The sequence below is a fragment of the Halichoerus grypus genome, chromosome 15 (assembly GCF_964656455.1).
Source record: "Halichoerus grypus chromosome 15, mHalGry1.hap1.1, whole genome shotgun sequence".
Classification (NCBI taxonomy): Eukaryota; Metazoa; Chordata; class Mammalia; order Carnivora; family Phocidae; genus Halichoerus; species Halichoerus grypus.
The window spans coordinates 58,204,782-58,222,202 of record NC_135726.1 but is presented as its reverse complement, the minus strand read 5'-3'; the positions used below and the strand labels follow the sequence as shown (position 1 = coordinate 58,222,202).

Sequence of the window (17,421 nt, the reverse complement as noted above, 5' to 3'; positions counted from 1 at the left end):
CTCCCACTCTGACCTTGTGTAAGACAGTCCCAGCTCACAACCTCAGTTTCCTGCTCTGTAAACTGGGGATAAATCTCCACCCTTTCTGGATGGCTGCGAGGATCCAGGGTAAAGCCCTACCCCAGCCCCTGCCCAGAACCAGGCTCAGGGCAAGTGCTGAGAACATGAAAGAAGCCCCTTCCCCCAGTGCTTCTCTTGGCTATTAGAGCTCCTGGGTCTGAGGGAGGAGGGGCTGTGGGGCTGGACTCCTGAGTCTGAGGGAGGAGGGGCTGGGGGCCTGGACTCCTGGGTCTGAGGGAGGAGGGGCTGGGGGCCTGGACTCCTGGGTCTGAGGGAGGAGGGGGTTGGGGGGGTCTGGGCTCCTGGGTCTGAGGGACGAGGGGCTGTGGGGCTGAACTCCTGAGTCTGAGGGAGGAGGGGCTGGGGGCCTGGACTCCTGGGTCTGAGGGAGGAGGGGGATAGGGTCCTGGACTCCTGGGTCTGAGGGAGGAGGGGGATAGGGTCCTGGACTCCTGGGTCTGAGGGAGGAGGGGGATAGGGTCCTGGACTCCTGGGTCTGAGGGAGGAGGGGGATAGGGTCCTGGACTCCTGGGTCTGAGGGAGGAGGGACTGGGGTCTGGACTCCTGGTTCTGAGGGAGGAGGGGCTGGGGGTCTGGACTCCTGGGTCTGAGGGAGGAGGGGGCTGGGGGAGCTGGACTCCTGGGTCTGAGGGAGGAGGGGCTGGGGGGCTGGACTCCTGGGTCTGAGAGAGGAGGGTCTGGGGGCCTGGACTCCTGGGTCTGAGGGAGGAGGGGGCTGGGGGTGGGGACTTGGTATTAAAGAACAGGGCTTTGGGAACAGTTTCCCTGGTTCCTAGAGGCCAGACTCCCATCCCATGGAGGAAGGCAGAAAGCATGGAGCTCTGGGTCACCCATCCCAAGTAAGGTATGTGAAGGGGCCCTGTTTCCTCTTTTCTCACTGCCGTCAGGCCTGGCCCTTGGGGGTTCACAATATGTTTTGTCCCCTCTGTCCTGGGACCAGAGCCCAGAGTCCAAGCTGGTCTAAGTTTGGAAGGGGGAGGGAGGGGGGCAGCGGGTCAGAGGGGGTGAGGGAGGGGTGTGGGGGGACAGGATGTCTCTGAGCTGTCACACACACCCCTGTCCCAGGCCCAGAGAAAGGGAGGGACAAAGGCTCTGAGAGAGAGTCAGGAACAAAGACGGGAGGAGGGAGACAGAGAGACACTGGGGAGAGCAGGCCAGAGCATGGCCGAGTGGGAGAACAGAGAAAGAGTGAAAGTGTGGGATATCCTGAATGACAGACAGTGGTGACAACAGTGGGGAGAGTGTGGGGACGAGAGACAGGATAGGGAGACCCACCTGGAGATCCGAGAGCTGGGACAGGGAGGCTGGTGGGGAGAGAGAGACTGGGAGACAGATAATCACACAGAAGCAAAGATACTGTGAGGTCAGAGAGGGGAGGGAGGTGTGAGACGGAGCAGAGAATCAGCAGGATAGTACAGACGGACACACACAGAGACCCGGGCTGACAAGGAGGCAGGAGTCCGGCAGAGGACGGCAGAGAAATCCTCCGACTCAGACAGGCAGAGGGAGACCGAGGCAGACCCTTTCAGACGGACTCTAGAGCGTGGCTCTGTAGGGCAAGGACCTGTGGGGTGCGGTGGGACGCGGGTGACCCAGGCAAGGCGTGCTTGCTCACACAAGGTCCAGCTGACGCCAGGGGACTCCGACATGGAGCTCAGGGAGCCCGAGAACCATGAGGATGGGGACCCAGAGGTGAGAGACGGGAGACAGGGAGAGAGAGAGAGATGCAGAAAAACAGAGTCAGAGACAGACACGAAGAGGGACAGTGGACAAACACACAGAGAGATGGAAGAGACAGGGAAACAGAGAAACAGCAGAGACCCAGAATAACACAAACCTGAGGACACAAAGCAAGACCGAGGCCGCCAGGGCAATAGACTCAGAAACAAAAAACGGAAAGCACAGGGGGAGGATGGAGAGAGAGATGGGTGCAGTGGGGGTTGTGTAAGCTGAGGATGCAGTCCCAGCCAGGGCTGGGGGCTTCTGGTGGTTCCCAATGATGGTGGTGGGCAGGGTCTCTGAGACAATCACCCCTAACCCTGCCAGGACAAAAGAACAGGTGGCCCAAGGCCGGTGAGTCATTGTGACTCATCCTCCTCCCTGGGGACAATGACCCCATCACCCTGGCACCCCACCTCAGCCCTGGGCTGGACCTCCAGTTTCCCCCACTGCTCTCAGTGGGCCCCAGACTCACTCCTTCCCCACCTCTGCTCCTCTCTGACAGGAGGACACAGCTACCGCCCTCCAACGGCTCGTGGAGCTGACAGCCACCAGGGTGACCCCAGTGAGGAATCTGCGTGTCCTGTACCGCCTCATCCGAGAGCTCGGCTCGGGCTCCTATGGCCGTGTACTCCTTGCCCGGCCTCGCCAAGGAGGTGAGTTTGGCCATCGAAGGGCACACTCCAGAATAGGGTTCTCAGAAGCCACTGAGACAAGGAGCACCCCAGGAGATGATGGGAACCCTTGATGGGGGCTCTCAGAAAGTTAAGAGCTCTTCGATCTTCCAATAAACAGAGCTAACCCAAAGAAGGGGAACTTGCCTGAGGTCACACAGCAAGGCAGGAGTGTAATTTGGATTGGAGCCCCAGTCACCATGTCCCCTACTTGATTCAAGAGAAAACTGAGGCTCGGGTGCCTGGGTGGCTCAGTCGGTTAAGCGTCTGCCTTCGGCTCAGGTCATGATCCCAGGGTCCTGGGATCGAGCCCCACATCGGGCTCCCTGCTCAGTGGGGAGCCTGCTTCTCCCTCTCCTCCCTTCCTGTACTCTCTCACTGTCTCTCCTTCTCTCTCTCTAATAAATAAATAAAATCTTAATAAAAAAAAAGAGAGAAAACTGAGGCTCAGAGAGGGTAAAGCAGTCGTGCAAGGCCACACAGCAGAATAGGGAGTCCTCAGGGAAGGTCACTGTCAACCCCTACTGCATGCAAAGACAAACTGGAAGCAGAGAGAGGTCAGATGCTATGCCCTGCCACTCTTGTTTTACACATGAAACATCCATGGTTCAGAGAGGTTAAGCAGTTTGCCTAAGGCCCCACAGCAAGATCAGAGCTCCCTGAGCTCCCTTCTGCACCCCTCTCCCTGGCAGGTCCTGCTGTGGCTCTGAAGCTTCTTCGTCGGGACTCGGTCCTGAGAACCACCTTCCTGAGAGAGTTCTGTGTGGGCCGCTGCGTCTCATCACACCCAGGCTTACTCCAGACCCTGGCAGGACCCCTGCAAACCCCCCGACACTTTGCCTTCACCCAGGAGTATGCGCCTTATGGGGACCTCAGCGGGATGCTGAAGGAACGGGTGAGGCGGGTGGGGAAAAAAGGTCAGAACTGCTTATCCCATGTATAACTCTGTCCCTAACCCATTTCTATCTCCAATCCTGACACCCAGATCAGTGCTCAACCTAGCTCTGCCCTAATCCCCCAGACACCCTCCTTATTTCTAATTCTCGGTGCAATCCCACGCCTAACCCTAACCTAATCCACCCAGCCATTCCAGCACGAGTTTGCATGGGCAAGGGGATGCGGTTGGGTTGGGAATGAGATTGGGGTGGGATTTTAGTTAGCACTGGGATTGGGAGTGTGGGAGTGGGTGGAGTTGGGTGGGTTGATAATAGACTGGTAATGGGTGAGAAAAGCATGGATGGGGTCTCAGAGTGAGACAGGGATGGTTGAGGATGTGTATACAGAATGAGTTGGAGATCAGTTGTAATGAGGTTCTCTCTGGTGAGGAGACCAGGTCAGGACTGAATCCATGAGATTCTGGGGGTACATGAGTTTGAAGATTAGGGTGGAGCCATCTTTAGGAATAGATTTTGGATTTGAGATAGGGTTGGAGATAAGCAGAAGGAAAGAAAGAAGAGAGGGAGACAGATGAATGGGTAGAGAGATGGACGGATGGATGGAAAGACGGGTGGATGGATGAAAAGATGGGTGGATTGATGGGTTGGTGGATGGATAGATGGACGGAAAGATGGGTGGATGGGTGGATAGATGGAAAGATGGGTGGATGGTGGATGAATGAAAAGATGGATTGATGGGTGGGTGGATAGATGGATGGATGGATAGAAAGATGGGTGGATGGCGGATGGACAAAAAGATGGATGGATTGATTGGTGGGTGGATAGATGGATGGATAAATGGATGGTAGATAAATGGAAGGAAGCAAGGAAGAATGAATGGATGGATTTTGGATATTAAGTAATTGAATACATTATTGGATTGCTGACTGACTGGTGGAATGGAAGTTAAGCAGAAACCCTGCTGTGTAGACCGTCGAATGGATGAGTGGTTTGACAGATGGATTGCTGGCTAGCTGCCTGGCTAGATGGATGGACAGATTTACCAATCCAGTGATGAAGAAAAATGACTTCAGAATGGTGTCTGAATTAGAAACACCATCTAAATTAGTAGGAACTAAGACTAGGATTCAGTATGAGATTTGGGGTCCCACTGGAGATCTGGGTAGTCAGGCTAGAGGAGATAAGAAATATAAGGAGGAGTTTGAGTGTTAGGGTTAGGAGAAAGCTTGGTGGAAGTGCAAAGAGCTTCTGGTTCGGTCTGGGGTTCCAGTGACGACATACCGGGGGCTGGACCACAGAGGTTGTAGCCCGGTGTGGCTGAGGATAATCTGAAGAAGGTGCTGGGGGACACTACAGGTAGACACTGGTCTGAGGTTCTGAATTCTTGAACTCCAAGAAACCAAATAAAGAAGGAGCCAAGGCACCCTGACCTTCATCTCTCCTTGACCCCAGGGCCTCCCGGAGCTGCTGGTGAAGCGGGTGATGGCCCAGCTGGCTGGAGCCCTGGACTTCCTCCATGGCCGGGGGCTGGTCCATGCAGATGTCAAACCAGACAACGTGCTGGTCTTTGACCCCGTCTGCAGCCGCGTGGCCTTAGGTGACTTGGGGCTGACCCGGCCCGAGGGCAGTCCAACCCCTGCCCCACCGGGGCCACTGCCCTCGGCCCCCCCCGAGCTCTGCCTTCTGCTGCCACCAGACAGCCTGCCCCTGCGGCCAGCAATGGACTCCTGGGGCCTGGGGGTGCTTCTCTTCTGCATTGCCACTGCCTGCTTCCCTTGGGACGTGGCACTAGCCCCTGACCCTGAGTTTGAGGCCTTTGCTGGCTGGATGACCACCAGGCCCCAACCCCCACAGCCACCCCCACCCTGGGACCAGTTTGCACCCCCAGCCCTGGCATTGCTCCAGGGGCTCCTAGACCTGGATCCCGACACTAGGAGCCCCCCACTGGTTGTCCTGGACTTCTTGGGGGATGACTGGGGGTTAGAGAGGAACAGAGAGGGACCTGGGGGCTTGGGGGGCATGTCTAGTGAAGATGGGGAGGAGGAGGAAGAGCGAGGAGCTAGCCTGGAGGAGTGGACGGACGAAGAAGAGGAGGATGACAAAGATGGCAAGAGGATGGGGACAGATGGGGGAGCTCCCTGACCAGGTGACTGAGACAGGTGGTCAGAGCCTGGGCCAAAGGCCCCTCCCCCAGCACCCCCCCCCCCCCCCCGGCCCTGGCCACCTGGATGGAGACAGCTGCTCCCGGGAGGACAGCGACGGAACACACTGCATCTCTCCCTGCTGAGCGCTGGACTGGGCTGCACAATTCCCCTCTCAACTGAGGACCTGGGAGTCCAACACCCAGCCCCTCCTCCCTCAGACTGGGAGTCCAGGCCCCCAGCCCCCTCCTCTCTCAAGGACCCTCCCTCTTCCTTCTGTCCTGAATGGGTCTTCTCGGAGGAAGGCACCGCTTCCCTATAGACATATTTCCACAGTGTGGGGACATGCTGAGTGCCTCTCATGGATTCTGACGGGGCCGCTCACCCCCACGGAGACCTGGTTGACTCTCACCATCCATGGTACCACATCTGAGCTTTCAGGATCCAACACCATGGAAACCTCACCCCCTACGTCTTCCATTGCCCTGGGCTCCGGGTGACACTGGAGAAGTCACTCATCCTGTCTGAACCTCAATCCTTGCACACACACACACACACGCACACACGCACTTTCCTGCCGCGGGCCCTCCGCACACCCTGAGTCCTCCCCTGAGAACACCTTCCTCACAGCTCGGTGCCTCCAAGCTCTCTCCAGTCTCATCGGGAACCTACATCCGGGCGATCTATGTCTCCCGTCTTTTTCAGCCTCACCTGTTTGGGCTGCCCGGGACGGACGTGGTTTTTCTCGTTAGGACATCCTTTCAGTTCTGCTCCCCCCTGTGCCAGCTCCCTACCGGCCCGGAGCACGGCGCTGTGTGACTGTCCCAGCTCTGTGGGCCTCGGGCTCCGTGCTGACAGCTGAGGCTGGCTGGGGTGAGCTTGCCTTCACCTGGGCCGGCCCGTGCGCCCCACGCCTCTCCGGCGCGCGCCCGGTGCCTGATGCTTCCCGCCTGCAGGGCAGGGGCGCGAGCACGAGCGTCGGACGTGTCCCGGTACCCAGCTCAGGCTCCGGAACGGGGAACTGCTCCCCCCTCCCGGGGAATCTGTCCGGCGTGCTTTCTAGACTCAAAAGAGTGGGTTCATGAAGCGCAGTGGGGTGTCCTGGGCCGGACCCCGGGGACAGCACGAGGTTGTTGGCGGAAGCGCTGCTGAGATAGGCAGGGCCTCGCACCCGGACGGATGATTTCTTGGACAAATGTGTCCTTGGCTGCTGGCTGCGTGAGATACCAACCTGGTGGGGAGCTGGGGACGCCCGGCAGCTCTCGGCACAAGGCTTACAGCTGTTCTGGAAATCTAAAACTGTTCCGAAATAAAAGGTTTAAAAAAATTAAGGGAGTTCACAGTGGTCATCTTGCTGCAAACCGGAGGAGGGGATGTGGCATCCCACGCCCCCAGCCCTTCCTCCATCAGGCCCAGAAGTTCCTGCCTAGCCCCCCCACCAAAGTTGAAGTCTGCAGACTCAGAACGAGGACTTCCCCTCCCCGCTCCTCCCAGGGGCTCCACCACCTGCTTCCCCTCAGCCCCAAGTCTGAGATCATCTCTCACTGCATCGTTCTGGAATCTGGTTGTCTCATCCTTTCCCCAAACAGGACCCCAGTGTCCCATCCCCTGGACACCCCTCACCAAACACTTGTGTCTGACCTGTCAGTGGGGCATTGATGGGGCAGCTGGGTGGGGTCAAGGCAGGGCCAAGCTAGAAAAATGATTTCATCCTCCACAGGGGCCCGGACTCCTGGGTCAGAGGGAGGAGGGGCTGGGGGCTGGGCTCCTGGGTCTGAGGGAGGACGGGCTGGGGGCCTGGACTCTTGGGTCTGAGGGAGGAGGGGGCTGGGGGCCTGGACTCCCGGGTCTGAGAGAGGAGGGGCTGGGGGCCTGGGCTCCTGGGTCTGAGGGAGGAGGGGCTGGGGGCCTGGACTCTTGGGTCTGAGGGAGGAGGGGGCTGGGGGCCCGGACTCCTGGGTCAGAGGGAGGAGGGGCTGGGGGCTGGGCTCCTGGGTCTGAAGGAGGAGGGGCTGGGGGCCTGGGCTCCTGGGTCTGAGGGAGGAGGATCTGGGGGGCCTGGACTCCCGGGTCTGAGGGAGGAGGGGGCGGGGGGCCTGGACTCCTGGGTCTGAGGGAGGAGGGGGCTGGCGGCCTGGACTCCTGGGTCTGAGGGAGGAGGGGCTGGGGGCCTGGACTCCTGGGTCTGAGGGAGGAGGGGGCTGGGGGCCTGGACTCCTGGGTCTGAGGGAGGAGGATCTGGGGGGCCTGGACTCCCGGGTCTGAGGGAGGAGGGGGCGGGGGGCCTGGACTCCTGGGTCTGAGGGAGGAAGGGCTGCGGGCCTGGACTCCTGGGTCTGAGGGAGGAGGGGCTGGGGGCCTGGACTCCTGGGTCTGAGGGAGGAGGGGCTGGGGCCTGGACTCCTGGGTCTGAGGGAGGAGGATCTGGGGGGCCTGGACTCCCAGGTCTGAGGGAGGAGGGGGCTGGGGGCCTGGACTCCCGGGTCTGAGGGAGGAGGGGGCTGGGGCCCTGGGCTTCTGGGTCTGAGGGAGGAGGGGCTGGGGGGCCTAGACTCCTGGGTTTGAGAGTGGAGGGGGCTCTGGGGCCTGGGTCTGGGACAGATTTCTGGCGGCGGGCAGTTCTAGGAGTCAACGCACGATGTCGCTCTGGCCCTAGTGGGGTAGAAGGGGCGGGTCCAGGGGCGGGGCTTACGACCCCCTAGGTGGGGGCGGTGTCTGCTCCTGGGCAAGCCTCTGCTGGCATGGGATCTAGTGCTGGGCACTGAGCACAGCAGGCAGCGAAGGGTCAAGCAAGCTTTGGAGAAGGTGAGGTTTGGAGGTCGGCGCCCAGGTCAGGAGGAGGCAAGGGTTAAACAGCCTGAGGTGGGCAGCACCTGATAGTGAAGCCGAACGGCCGGCCGAAGTCCTGGGTCCCTCAGAGGGTCAGGGGCTGAACTTTGAGGCTGTAGAGTGGTTGAGTGTTAGGGAAGCAGAGTCTGGGAGTCATAAGATGTGTGAGTTGTATAAGGTTCCAGGAGAGGGGTGGGCTGGCAGTCCAGACTCCTGGTCTGAGGGAGGAGGGGCTGGGGGCCCGGACTCCTGGGTCTGAGGGAGGAGGGGCTGGGGGCCTGGACTCCTGGGTCTGGGGGAGGAGGGGCTGGGGGCCTGGACTCCTGGGTCTGAGGGAGGAACAGCTGGGGGTCTGGACTCCTGGGTCTGGGGGAGGAGGGGCTGGGGGCTGGACTCCTGGGTCTGAGGGAGGAGGGGCTGGGGGCCTGGACTCCTGGGTCTGAGGGAGGAGGGACTGGGGTCTGGACTCCTGGGTCTGAGGGAGGAACGGCTGGGGGCCTGGACTCCTGGGTCTGGGGGAGGAGGGGCTGGGGGCTGGACTCCTGGGTCTGAGGGAGGAGGAGGCTGGGGGCCTGGACTCCTGGGTCTGAGGGAGGAGGGGCTGAGGCTGTAGGAGTTGGACCCCAGGCGTCTCAAGGACTTGACCTTCCCAGTGCTTGTTCCCATCCAGGTCCCAGGCGTCCCCCAAGGCCCTGGTGTGCGCAGCCGCCCTCACCAGCCCCTGGAGGCCGAGAGCACCTGTTTGCTCTTAGGAGAAAGAGGCTACTCATCCACCCCCAGGGCCCAAGTCTGTTTGCTTTGGAAACAAGGTGGGGGGTGTCTCGAGTTATCTGGTTCATCTTTCACCCTTGGGCCATTGGGTGGCGCCAGGATGTGGGGGTGGGGGCAAGAGACATCTGTGACCTTAGGCTTGACCTCACCCCAACCAGCAACTGGTCTCCCCACTCCTCAGATGCCATAACGAAGAGGGAGACTGAGTCACAATGGAAAGTGCCAATGAGCCCCCAGCCCGTCCTCCCTCAGACCCAGGAGTCCAGGCCCCCAGCCCCTCCTCCCTCAGACCCAGGGGTCCAGGCCCCCAGCCCGTCCTCCCTCAGACCCGGGTCTAGCACAACCTGGGCCCTGGGTCACTGTCTCTGCTCCGTCCTGCAGAGATGCCTGGCAAACAGTCAGATGAGGAACAGGAGGAGGCGGGGGCTGCTGAAAACGTAGCTGAGGAGGACCTAGGGGGCCTCACGGCAGAGGAGCTCCGGCAGGGCCAGGAGGCAGCCCTGGAGCTAGAGGACATGATGGCGCTAAGTGCCCAGACCCTGGTCCAAGCCGAGGTGGATGAGCTTTACCAGCAAGTGCGTCCCCTGGGCCAGGGCCGCTTCGGCCGGGTCCTGCTGGTCACCCATCGTCAGAAAGGTACCAGGGCCCGGAGACAGATGCAGGAGGGTCAGGGGCTGGTGGAATGGGCCAAGACAGATGCCAGTCAAGGCCGGGGAGTCTGTAAACAGGAATCAAGTGCTGCCTCTGCCCCTTCCAGGCTGTGTGTTCTTGGAGCCTCCCCTACCCTCTCTGAGCCTCAGCCTCCTCCTTCGAAAATGTGGGTGATTCTGTGAGCATAGGTCGATGGCTCTTGCTGGTGAGAAAGGGGGGCAGACAGAGTCCTCCCCTGTGGCTGGCTTAGCGGTCACCACGGGGATGATTTGGAGCCACACCGTGTGCCGGACCCTCCGCAAGACCAGAGCACAGTGGGTCCCCCCACCCCGAGTCTGGCACTTTCCTGCCAGGCGTGCACACATCCTCTGTCCGTCCCCTGAGACCGGCACAGTGTGGATGGAACTCAGAGTCAGTGTCAATCCGGGGACACGCCTAGCAAGGCCACCTGGGGGGCTCGGCCCTGTCCTCTGTGCTTGGTGCTTGGACCCCAGAGCTGAACCCCTGAGGCCTGCCTTCGCGGAGGAGCTCCGGCCTGCGCAGGGAGAGAGGGTGCGAGCAGCTGGGGCAGCCACAACAAAGCACCACAGACTGGGGGTTCGTTTTCTCACGCCTCTGGAGGCCCAAGTCCCCCGCCCCCGGGTGTGGGCGGGGCTCCCCCCGTGTGTCCATACCTGCGTGTCTGTGACCATTTCCTCCTTCTCTAAGGACACCAGTCACAGTGGGCTAGGGCCCACCCTCGTGACCGCACTTTACCTCTTTCAAGACTCTGTCCCCAGATAACAGTTCTATTCTGTGAAACCGGAGTGGGGACTTCCACCTCGGGGTTCGGGGCGGGAGGGTGCACAGTTCAGCCCACGTCAGAGACAGATGCAAAGAGCAAGAGGTCCAGGTGGGGGTCATGACCAAACTGGAGGCACAAGCCATAACGGGGGCACAGGGGCCGTGCTTCTTTCCACCTTCTGGATGCCCGGCGCCTGGGCCGGGAGGTGCTGGGGCCGAGCGCTCACGGCACAGACGGACGGACGCCATCAAAACAGACGGCGGCCTGTGCGGTCATGGCGGGAGTCCAGGGCTTCCCAGATGCTTGGGAAGGGCGCTGCAGCATCCAGCTGGGGAACGGAAGGAGCATGGTCAGCGTGTGAGGCGAGGAGGCGGCCTTCCTCCATCACTCACGGGCTCCTGGGGGGGGAGTTGGGGTCCTGGCGGCGGGTGACTATGCAGGGGAAGAAGCCAGAGTTCCCGCCTCCAGGGGACTTACCCTCCAGGTCACTAGGCGTAATGACTCCTCCTCAGCGGGACGGAGTCTCCCGGGCAGGGCATCTTTGCTGCATCCACTGTGGCTTTTGGGCACTGGTTTGCGGAAGGAGGGCATTTAAAGTTCCGAGTTCAGTTTCCCAAGGGGCCCCCTCCATCTGCTCCAGCGCAGCAGAGCAGAAACTCACCGAATGCTGCACTGTTGTTATTATTAATCACCACTGACAGCGTTTCCGTGGCCACGCTGAGTTTAGGGTGGCGTGGCGGGAGGCAGGTTTGCAGGAGGGGGCGATGGCGTGTGGGAGAGTCAGGGCTGGGGTGGGGCGGGGGCGGGGCGCGGCTCTCACACTCGCTCCACACCTGTCCCCACTGCCCCCAGGCACCACCCTGGCGCTGAAGCAACTCCCAAAGGCCTCCACTTCTCTCCGTGGCTTCCTGTACGAGTTCTGCGTGGGCCTCTCTCTGGGCACGCATTCAGCCATAGTCACGGCCTACGGCATTGGCATCGAGTCAGCCGACTCCTACAGCTTCCTGACGGAGCCCGTCCTGTATGGGGACCTCATCACCTTCATCCAGCCCAAGGTGGGTAGGTGCGCCCCGAGCCGGCCCCCGAGGGCCCCTCCCTGGGCCTCTCCGGAGTTCACGGACACCACAGAACCAACACTGTGCCCGAGTGAGATTCACCTGCCCCTGTGGACTCACCCCAGGCCTCTAGGGGGTCACATTAGACCTCCCCAGGGCTCACAGTGCCTCACGGGGTCACACTGGGCCTCACTGGACCTCACGGGGTCACACTGGGCCTCACAGTGCCTCACGGGGTCACACTGGGCCTCACTGGACCTCACGGGGTCACACTGGGCCTCACAGGGTCACGCTGGGCCTCCCCGTGGCAAGTCTGTTGGAGGTCCTTCAGTGTCCTGGGCCCCCCTGGGACTGAGGAGCTGCTGCATGGCCTCAGGTCCCCGCCGGCTGTCCAGGGAGGGGCAGGAGGCCCTGACGCCAATCCCCCGCAGGTGGGCCTCCCGCGGCGGGCAGTCCAGCGCTGTGCGGCCCAGCTGGCCTCGGCCCTGGAGCACATCCACTCCCGTGGCCTGGTGTACCGGGACATCAAGCCCGAGAACGTGCTGGTGTGTGACCCAGCCTGCCAGTGGGTCAAGCTGACCGACTTCGGCCACACGAGGCCCCGTGGGACACTGTTGCGCCTGGCTGGGCCGCCCATCCCTTACACGGCCCCCGAGCTCTGCTGCCCCCCGCCCCTCCCCGAGGGCCTGCCCATCCAACCTGCCCTGGATGCTTGGGCACTGGGGGTCCTGCTCTTCTGCCTTCTCACCGGCTACTTCCCCTGGGACCAACCCCTGGCCGAGGCCGACCCCTTCTACGAGGACTTCCTCATCTGGCAGGCGTCGGGCCAGCCCGAGGACCGTCCTCAGCCCTGGCTCGGCCTGACGCCTGTGGCCGACAGTCTCCTGTGGGGGCTCCTGGACCCTCACCCCCGGAAGAGGAGCCCGGTGAGCTCTGTCCGGGGCTACCTGGGGCGTCCCTGGAGGCAGCAGGAGGAGGAAGCTGAAGAGGTGGAGGAGGGGGACGGAGAGCAGGTTGGAGAGGAGGGGGGACAGCCCGAGCCCACCTTGCCTGCAGAGACTCAGAAAGGGAACCAGGTGGGCCCCACATCCTGAGGTCACCTCTGCCTTCTTGTGGTGGCTTTTGGCTTCTCTCTTGCCCGTTTTCCCCTTTCTGCCTTCCTTACCTCCCACGTGGGCATTCTGTGTCCCTCCCGTGGCCGGGGGTGGGGGGCATCGCTGAGACGGCCACCGGTCTGTCCCACCGTCCCCGTCTTCCCCAGGGCTCTGGCACCTTTGCTCCCCTTGCCCGCGGGCTTGTGGCTCCTTCCCTCGGCTCCCGCACGCCCTGGGTGCTTCCGCTGCCCTGCTCAGCGAGGCCTGCCCTCGGCGCCAGGCCCCCCGCCCCGTGTTCCTACCACCTCCCCCGCCCCGCTCCCTCCGCTCTGGGACGCTCATCCCCTGCAAGCTGTCTGCTTAGGTCAGTGTGGCTCTTCTGCGTGTCCTGCTGGGGGGGTCCCGCCTGTCCTGTGAGGTGCCCCGCGTAGCCGGAGCCGTCCTGGCCAAAGATGTTTGCTCAATAAATGCCCCCGTCTGGTTCTGTGCCGCCGTCTCCGGCCCTGTCTCTCCCCCCGGCTGGGTCTCACTCACTCCCTCGGCCCCGTGGCTTCTGCCCACGCGCCAGGCTGTCGCCCTCTCGATAATGTGCCCTCTCTTCTCTCACCCAACTTCATCCAGCACTTAGGTCTCCATGATGCTGCTGGTCTGTCCCCTTGGGGAAGACTGGACAGCGTGTTGTCAGGCAGAGAGACGGAGCGAGGGACGGACAGGCAGACAGAGTGGCAGAACACGGTCCCGCGGCGTGGCCGTGCTGCGTGCCCGAGGCTGGCCTCGGTGTGCGTGTCGGGACCGCGTGAGCCTGTCTCTGCACGGGCCTGCGTGTGAGCAGGGGCCCCGAGCACCAGAGCTGACCGGGCTCGGGCGCTTCCGCTGGACTGGGGCAGGAATTTCTGCAGATGTGTGTGTCCGTGAGCGTCTGGGCCCGTGGGTGTGCACAAGTCATGGCGCGTGGGGGAGACACGGCGACGTGACTGTGTTTCGTGTGTCCGAGCGTTGGAGCCTGTGTGTGAGGGGACAGGACGGAAGCTTGCGTGCGCCTGGCTCTGTGTGTGTGGACATCAGGCCCGTGTTTGCGTGTCCACGAGACCTTGAGTGCGCGTGTGTGTAGCAGGAGGAGAAAAGTCACCCAGGCGCCACTGCCAGTCACCAGCTGGGCCCCTCTCTCCTTCACACCTTCTTCCCCCGCCACCCTGGCCCCTTCTTGGCAGCTGCCCTGTTTGCAAACACTCTGTCTTCCTCTCCTCGCCTTCTTTGGCCACCCGCCCAGAGCAAGGCTACAACTCAGAGCTGGATCGTGTGTCACTCTCTCCCAGGCCCCTACCACCCCCCCCCCAGGGCCCCTGCTGTGGCCTCCTAGGTGTTGCCTGGACTGGGGAGGGGGGTTGCTAACAGCACCTGTGGAGTGACCCCAAAGACACTTGAATCTAGTTCAATTCAGAGGACACTGGCCCCTGTCCTGGGCAATCCAGGTGAGCTTCCTGGAGTAGGGGATCGCTGGAGAGAACAAGATAGGGAGGTACATAAGGGGGGGAGCATGACCAGGACCTCCTGCAATCTTATCTGTGAATGTGAACTATCCCAAGCCATCAGGCCAAGAGTGTGTCCCAAAAAAGCTGGAGGTGGCTGGGGCAGGGTGGAGCTGGGAAAGAGGGGAGTGGAGATGGGCAGGGGCAGGGGAAGCTGCAGAGGGTGTTAATTGGTGGCAGCAGCTGAGGATTAACTGGGAGGTGATAATGACCCAGTGGGGGGCCCCAGGGCAGGGCAGGAAGACAAAAATTCCCAGGCAGGGCCTGAAGGGGGCAGGGGCAGTGCTAATTAAGTATTAGTTACTTAATTAGGTAAGACTTAATACTAATCATAATACTTAACATTAACAAAGCAGCTTGCTCCTCGAGCAGCCCCCCTGGCAGAAAAATCTGCTCACTTGGTGGGATCCTCCTCATTTCACGGGTGGGGGCCCCAAGGCCAGCGAGGGTGGTCAAGGTAGCACCTGAGCTCCCACCGTGGGCCAGGGGCAGGAGCAGAGCCAGGAGTCGGACCCGGACTGGGTCCTGCCCGGGGTCCACGGTCTTCAACCTTAGGGTGTCCCGCTGCTATCAGTGGCCGAAGGGGTCCCACACGGAGGGCTGGGGTGCATGTGAGGGGGTGCGTGTTGGTATCCGTGTATGTGTGAATGTGCAAGGTGAGTGTGCATGAGGGGTCGTGAGGTGGTCATCCCTCCCTGGGAGGACACAGGCGTTGGGGCAGGTAAACCATGGGGATAGAAGGTGGGGGCAGGTCGCAGAAGCCTCCAGACCCACTGACACGTGCTAGTGAGGACGTGGAGAGGCTAGAACCCCCATGCGGCGCAGAGAGAGTGTAAACAATGGTGCCGCCATTGTGGGAGACTGCCCGGCAGTTCATCAGCTCGTTAGACACAGAATTACCATGTGGCCGGGCAATTCCGCTCCTAGGTCTGTGCCCATGAGTAACGGAAGCATGCATCCATACAGATATTCACAGTGACATTACTCACAATAGCCAAACCGTGGAGACAACCCAAATGTCCATCAGCAGCTGAGCTGAGAAACACGAGGTGGTCCAACCAGACTCCGGACTACTACTCAGCCATGGAAAGGAATGAAGCCCTAACACATGCCACGTCGTGGGTGGACCTCACAAACACCATGGGAAGAGAAAGAGGCCAGCTCTGGAAGATGAGCCATTGCAGGACCCCATTATGAAAATGTCCAGAATAGGCAAATCCACAGAGGAAAGATTGCTGGCTGCCGGGGGGTGGGGCTGGCGGGGGGAGATGGGGAATGGCTGCTAAGGGGCACAGATTTTCTTCTTGGGGGTGGCGATGGTGGTGGAGTCGTCCTAAAATTAGATTACGGTGAGTGTTGCACAACTCTGAATATATTAAAAACCACTGAATTGTACACGGGAAAAGGGTGAATTTTATGGCATGTAGATTTCATCTCAATGAGGCTAAAAAACCACAAAACAAGCATGTCCAAGATTCTCATGCCTTGATCAGCTTCTTTCCTTCTCGGGGCCTCTGAATTCCCATCAAAGAGAAAAGAGAAAACCCTGCCCTCCTTCTAATAGCTCTGAATTAATCAAAACCAAGACCTTAAACACAGGACCCACTCCCTACCCCTCCCTCCATTTTACAGAAAAGACCATTGAGGCCCCAACGGGGAGGAACCTACTTTCCGAAGACCAACAAGTCTAAAGGTGTTAGAGCCTGAATTCAAACCCAGCTCCGGCCTGATTCCAGAGTCTTTGCTTGTCACCCCAGCCCAGCACCTCTAAAGTGTGCCGGGGCTGGTGGTCATCAAGGAAGAACTGCTCCCCCCAGCTGGGAAGCCCCAAGCTTGCAAGCAGGACCACGTGGGTGTCCAGTGCAAAGTGAAAATGTGGGGTTTCTTGCTTCAACGAAAGTTTTTCCTTCCCCTCCCCCTCTGCCATTTGCTGTTGATGCCACTCCCTGGCCTCGGCCTGGGGCATGGAGCTACTCCCTGGCCGACCCTCACCGGGGACGGGGCATCCAGCCACCAGAACCCAGCAGGGAAGTGACTGTGCATGAGCTCCGGCTCCGGTCCCATCGGCTTCACTTAGAAAACACAGAATCAAAAATCACGAAGAAGAACATGGGCAGAGCGTTAAACCAACCCAGCTGCACCCCACCTGCACTCTGCTTGCAGCGGGGAAAGAGCCTGCCCGGGGCCGGAGGGGGCCAGCCCCGCAAGGCCTCTATGAACAAGCTGCGGGGTGGGAGCTCTGCAGTTCAGTCTAGGACACAGATAATGCAAATGGCTTGAGCAGCTCTTCTCAGTCGTGACAGCTGCCGGCCGCGAATCACCGGCCACCTTGTTAAAACGCGGATTCCGATGGGGGGGAGGGGTCTGAGGGGTGCTGGTGAGGCCCATGCTTTCAGGGCATGGGTCACACTTGCTGGTGCAAGGGACACAATTGTAGAGTACTGATCTTGCGTCCTAGCTAAACTCTTATTAACTCTAACCATTTGTCCACTGGATGCTTTGGGCTTTTCTACGTGGACAGTCATACCGCCCATGGGAAAGGACAGATCTGTGTCTTTCTTCCCACCCTTCCTGTGATTAAGGAAGCCCCCTCTGCTCCTACTCTGCTAGGAGTGTGCGTGTGCGTGTGCGCGTCAACCATGAATGGGTGCTGAGTTTTGTCAAATGTTTTTTTTTCCTGCATCAGTCAAGCTCACTAGGCCTCTGCAGCTACTGTTCTGGGCTTGTTGCAAGCTGGCAGGCACAGGATAGGGCTCAGCTGTCCCGTAGGAGGTGTCCAGGTCAGGGCCAGCAGTAGGTGGGGGCTGGCCATCCACCCTGGCCCTGGGCCCTGGGGCCAGATGTTTGGGCTTAGCTGCCTGGCCAAGCAGGGATAGAGTGACCGGATAATTAAGCACCCGCTTCTTTGGGGCTGGCAGAAGGCGGCAGAGGGTGGAGGGACCTGGGGCCAGAGTGCCCAACAGCCTCCCCACCAAGTCCGGCTCACAGATGGGGGCCTGGAGCCTAAACTCCTAGTGGGGCCCTCTGAGGGGACCCAGAGTTGGGGTGCACCTGCTCCCAACCACAAATGGGAAAGTAGACCCTTTGCCTCCAGGTTGGCGTGCCGTCCTCTGAGCCCCTGACCGCCCAGGAGGGCAAGGGGCAGGCAGGCAGGGCCCCCTCGGCCCTCCCCGTTTTCCAGTCAGCAGTTATTTAAG

General features: G+C 60.7%; 2 protein-coding genes across 2 annotated transcripts; both read left to right on the top strand.

Annotated features, from left to right (window-relative positions):
- Positions 1-1,728: 1,728 nt before the first annotated feature.
- Positions 1,729-5,512, top strand: SBK3 (SH3 domain binding kinase family member 3). Its single transcript, XM_036096834.2, has 4 exons — positions 1,729-1,773; positions 2,306-2,456; positions 3,167-3,369; positions 4,823-5,512. Exons 1-4 carry the CDS (start codon positions 1,729-1,731, stop codon positions 5,510-5,512), a joined length of 1,089 nt encoding a protein of 362 aa, XP_035952727.1.
- Positions 5,513-9,494: 3,982 nt separating this feature from the next.
- Positions 9,495-12,963, top strand: SBK2 (SH3 domain binding kinase family member 2). The gene is made up of 3 exons (XM_036096830.2): positions 9,495-9,747; positions 11,399-11,601; positions 12,033-12,963. Exons 1-3 carry the CDS (start codon positions 9,495-9,497, stop codon positions 12,693-12,695), a joined length of 1,119 nt encoding a protein of 372 aa, XP_035952723.1. The 3' UTR covers positions 12,696-12,963.
- Positions 12,964-17,421: the final 4,458 nt, after the last annotated feature.

Excerpts from the sequence above, each read along its gene's own strand:
- SBK2 (XM_036096830.2), top strand. The coding sequence starts at position 9,495 with ATGCCTGGCAAACAGTCAGATGAGGAACAGGAGGAGGCGGGGGCTGCT. Across the intron at positions 9,748-11,398 it reads GGTCACCCATCGTCAGAAAG|GCACCACCCTGGCGCTGAAG; the intron begins GTACCAGGGCCC and ends CACTGCCCCCAG. Across the intron at positions 11,602-12,032 it reads TCACCTTCATCCAGCCCAAG|GTGGGCCTCCCGCGGCGGGC; the intron begins GTGGGTAGGTGC and ends AATCCCCCGCAG.
- SBK3 (XM_036096834.2), top strand. The coding sequence starts at position 1,729 with ATGGAGCTCAGGGAGCCCGAGAACCATGAGGATGGGGACCCAGAG. Across the intron at positions 2,457-3,166 it reads TGCCCGGCCTCGCCAAGGAG|GTCCTGCTGTGGCTCTGAAG; the intron begins GTGAGTTTGGCC and ends TCTCCCTGGCAG. Across the intron at positions 3,370-4,822 it reads GCGGGATGCTGAAGGAACGG|GGCCTCCCGGAGCTGCTGGT; the intron begins GTGAGGCGGGTG and ends CCTTGACCCCAG.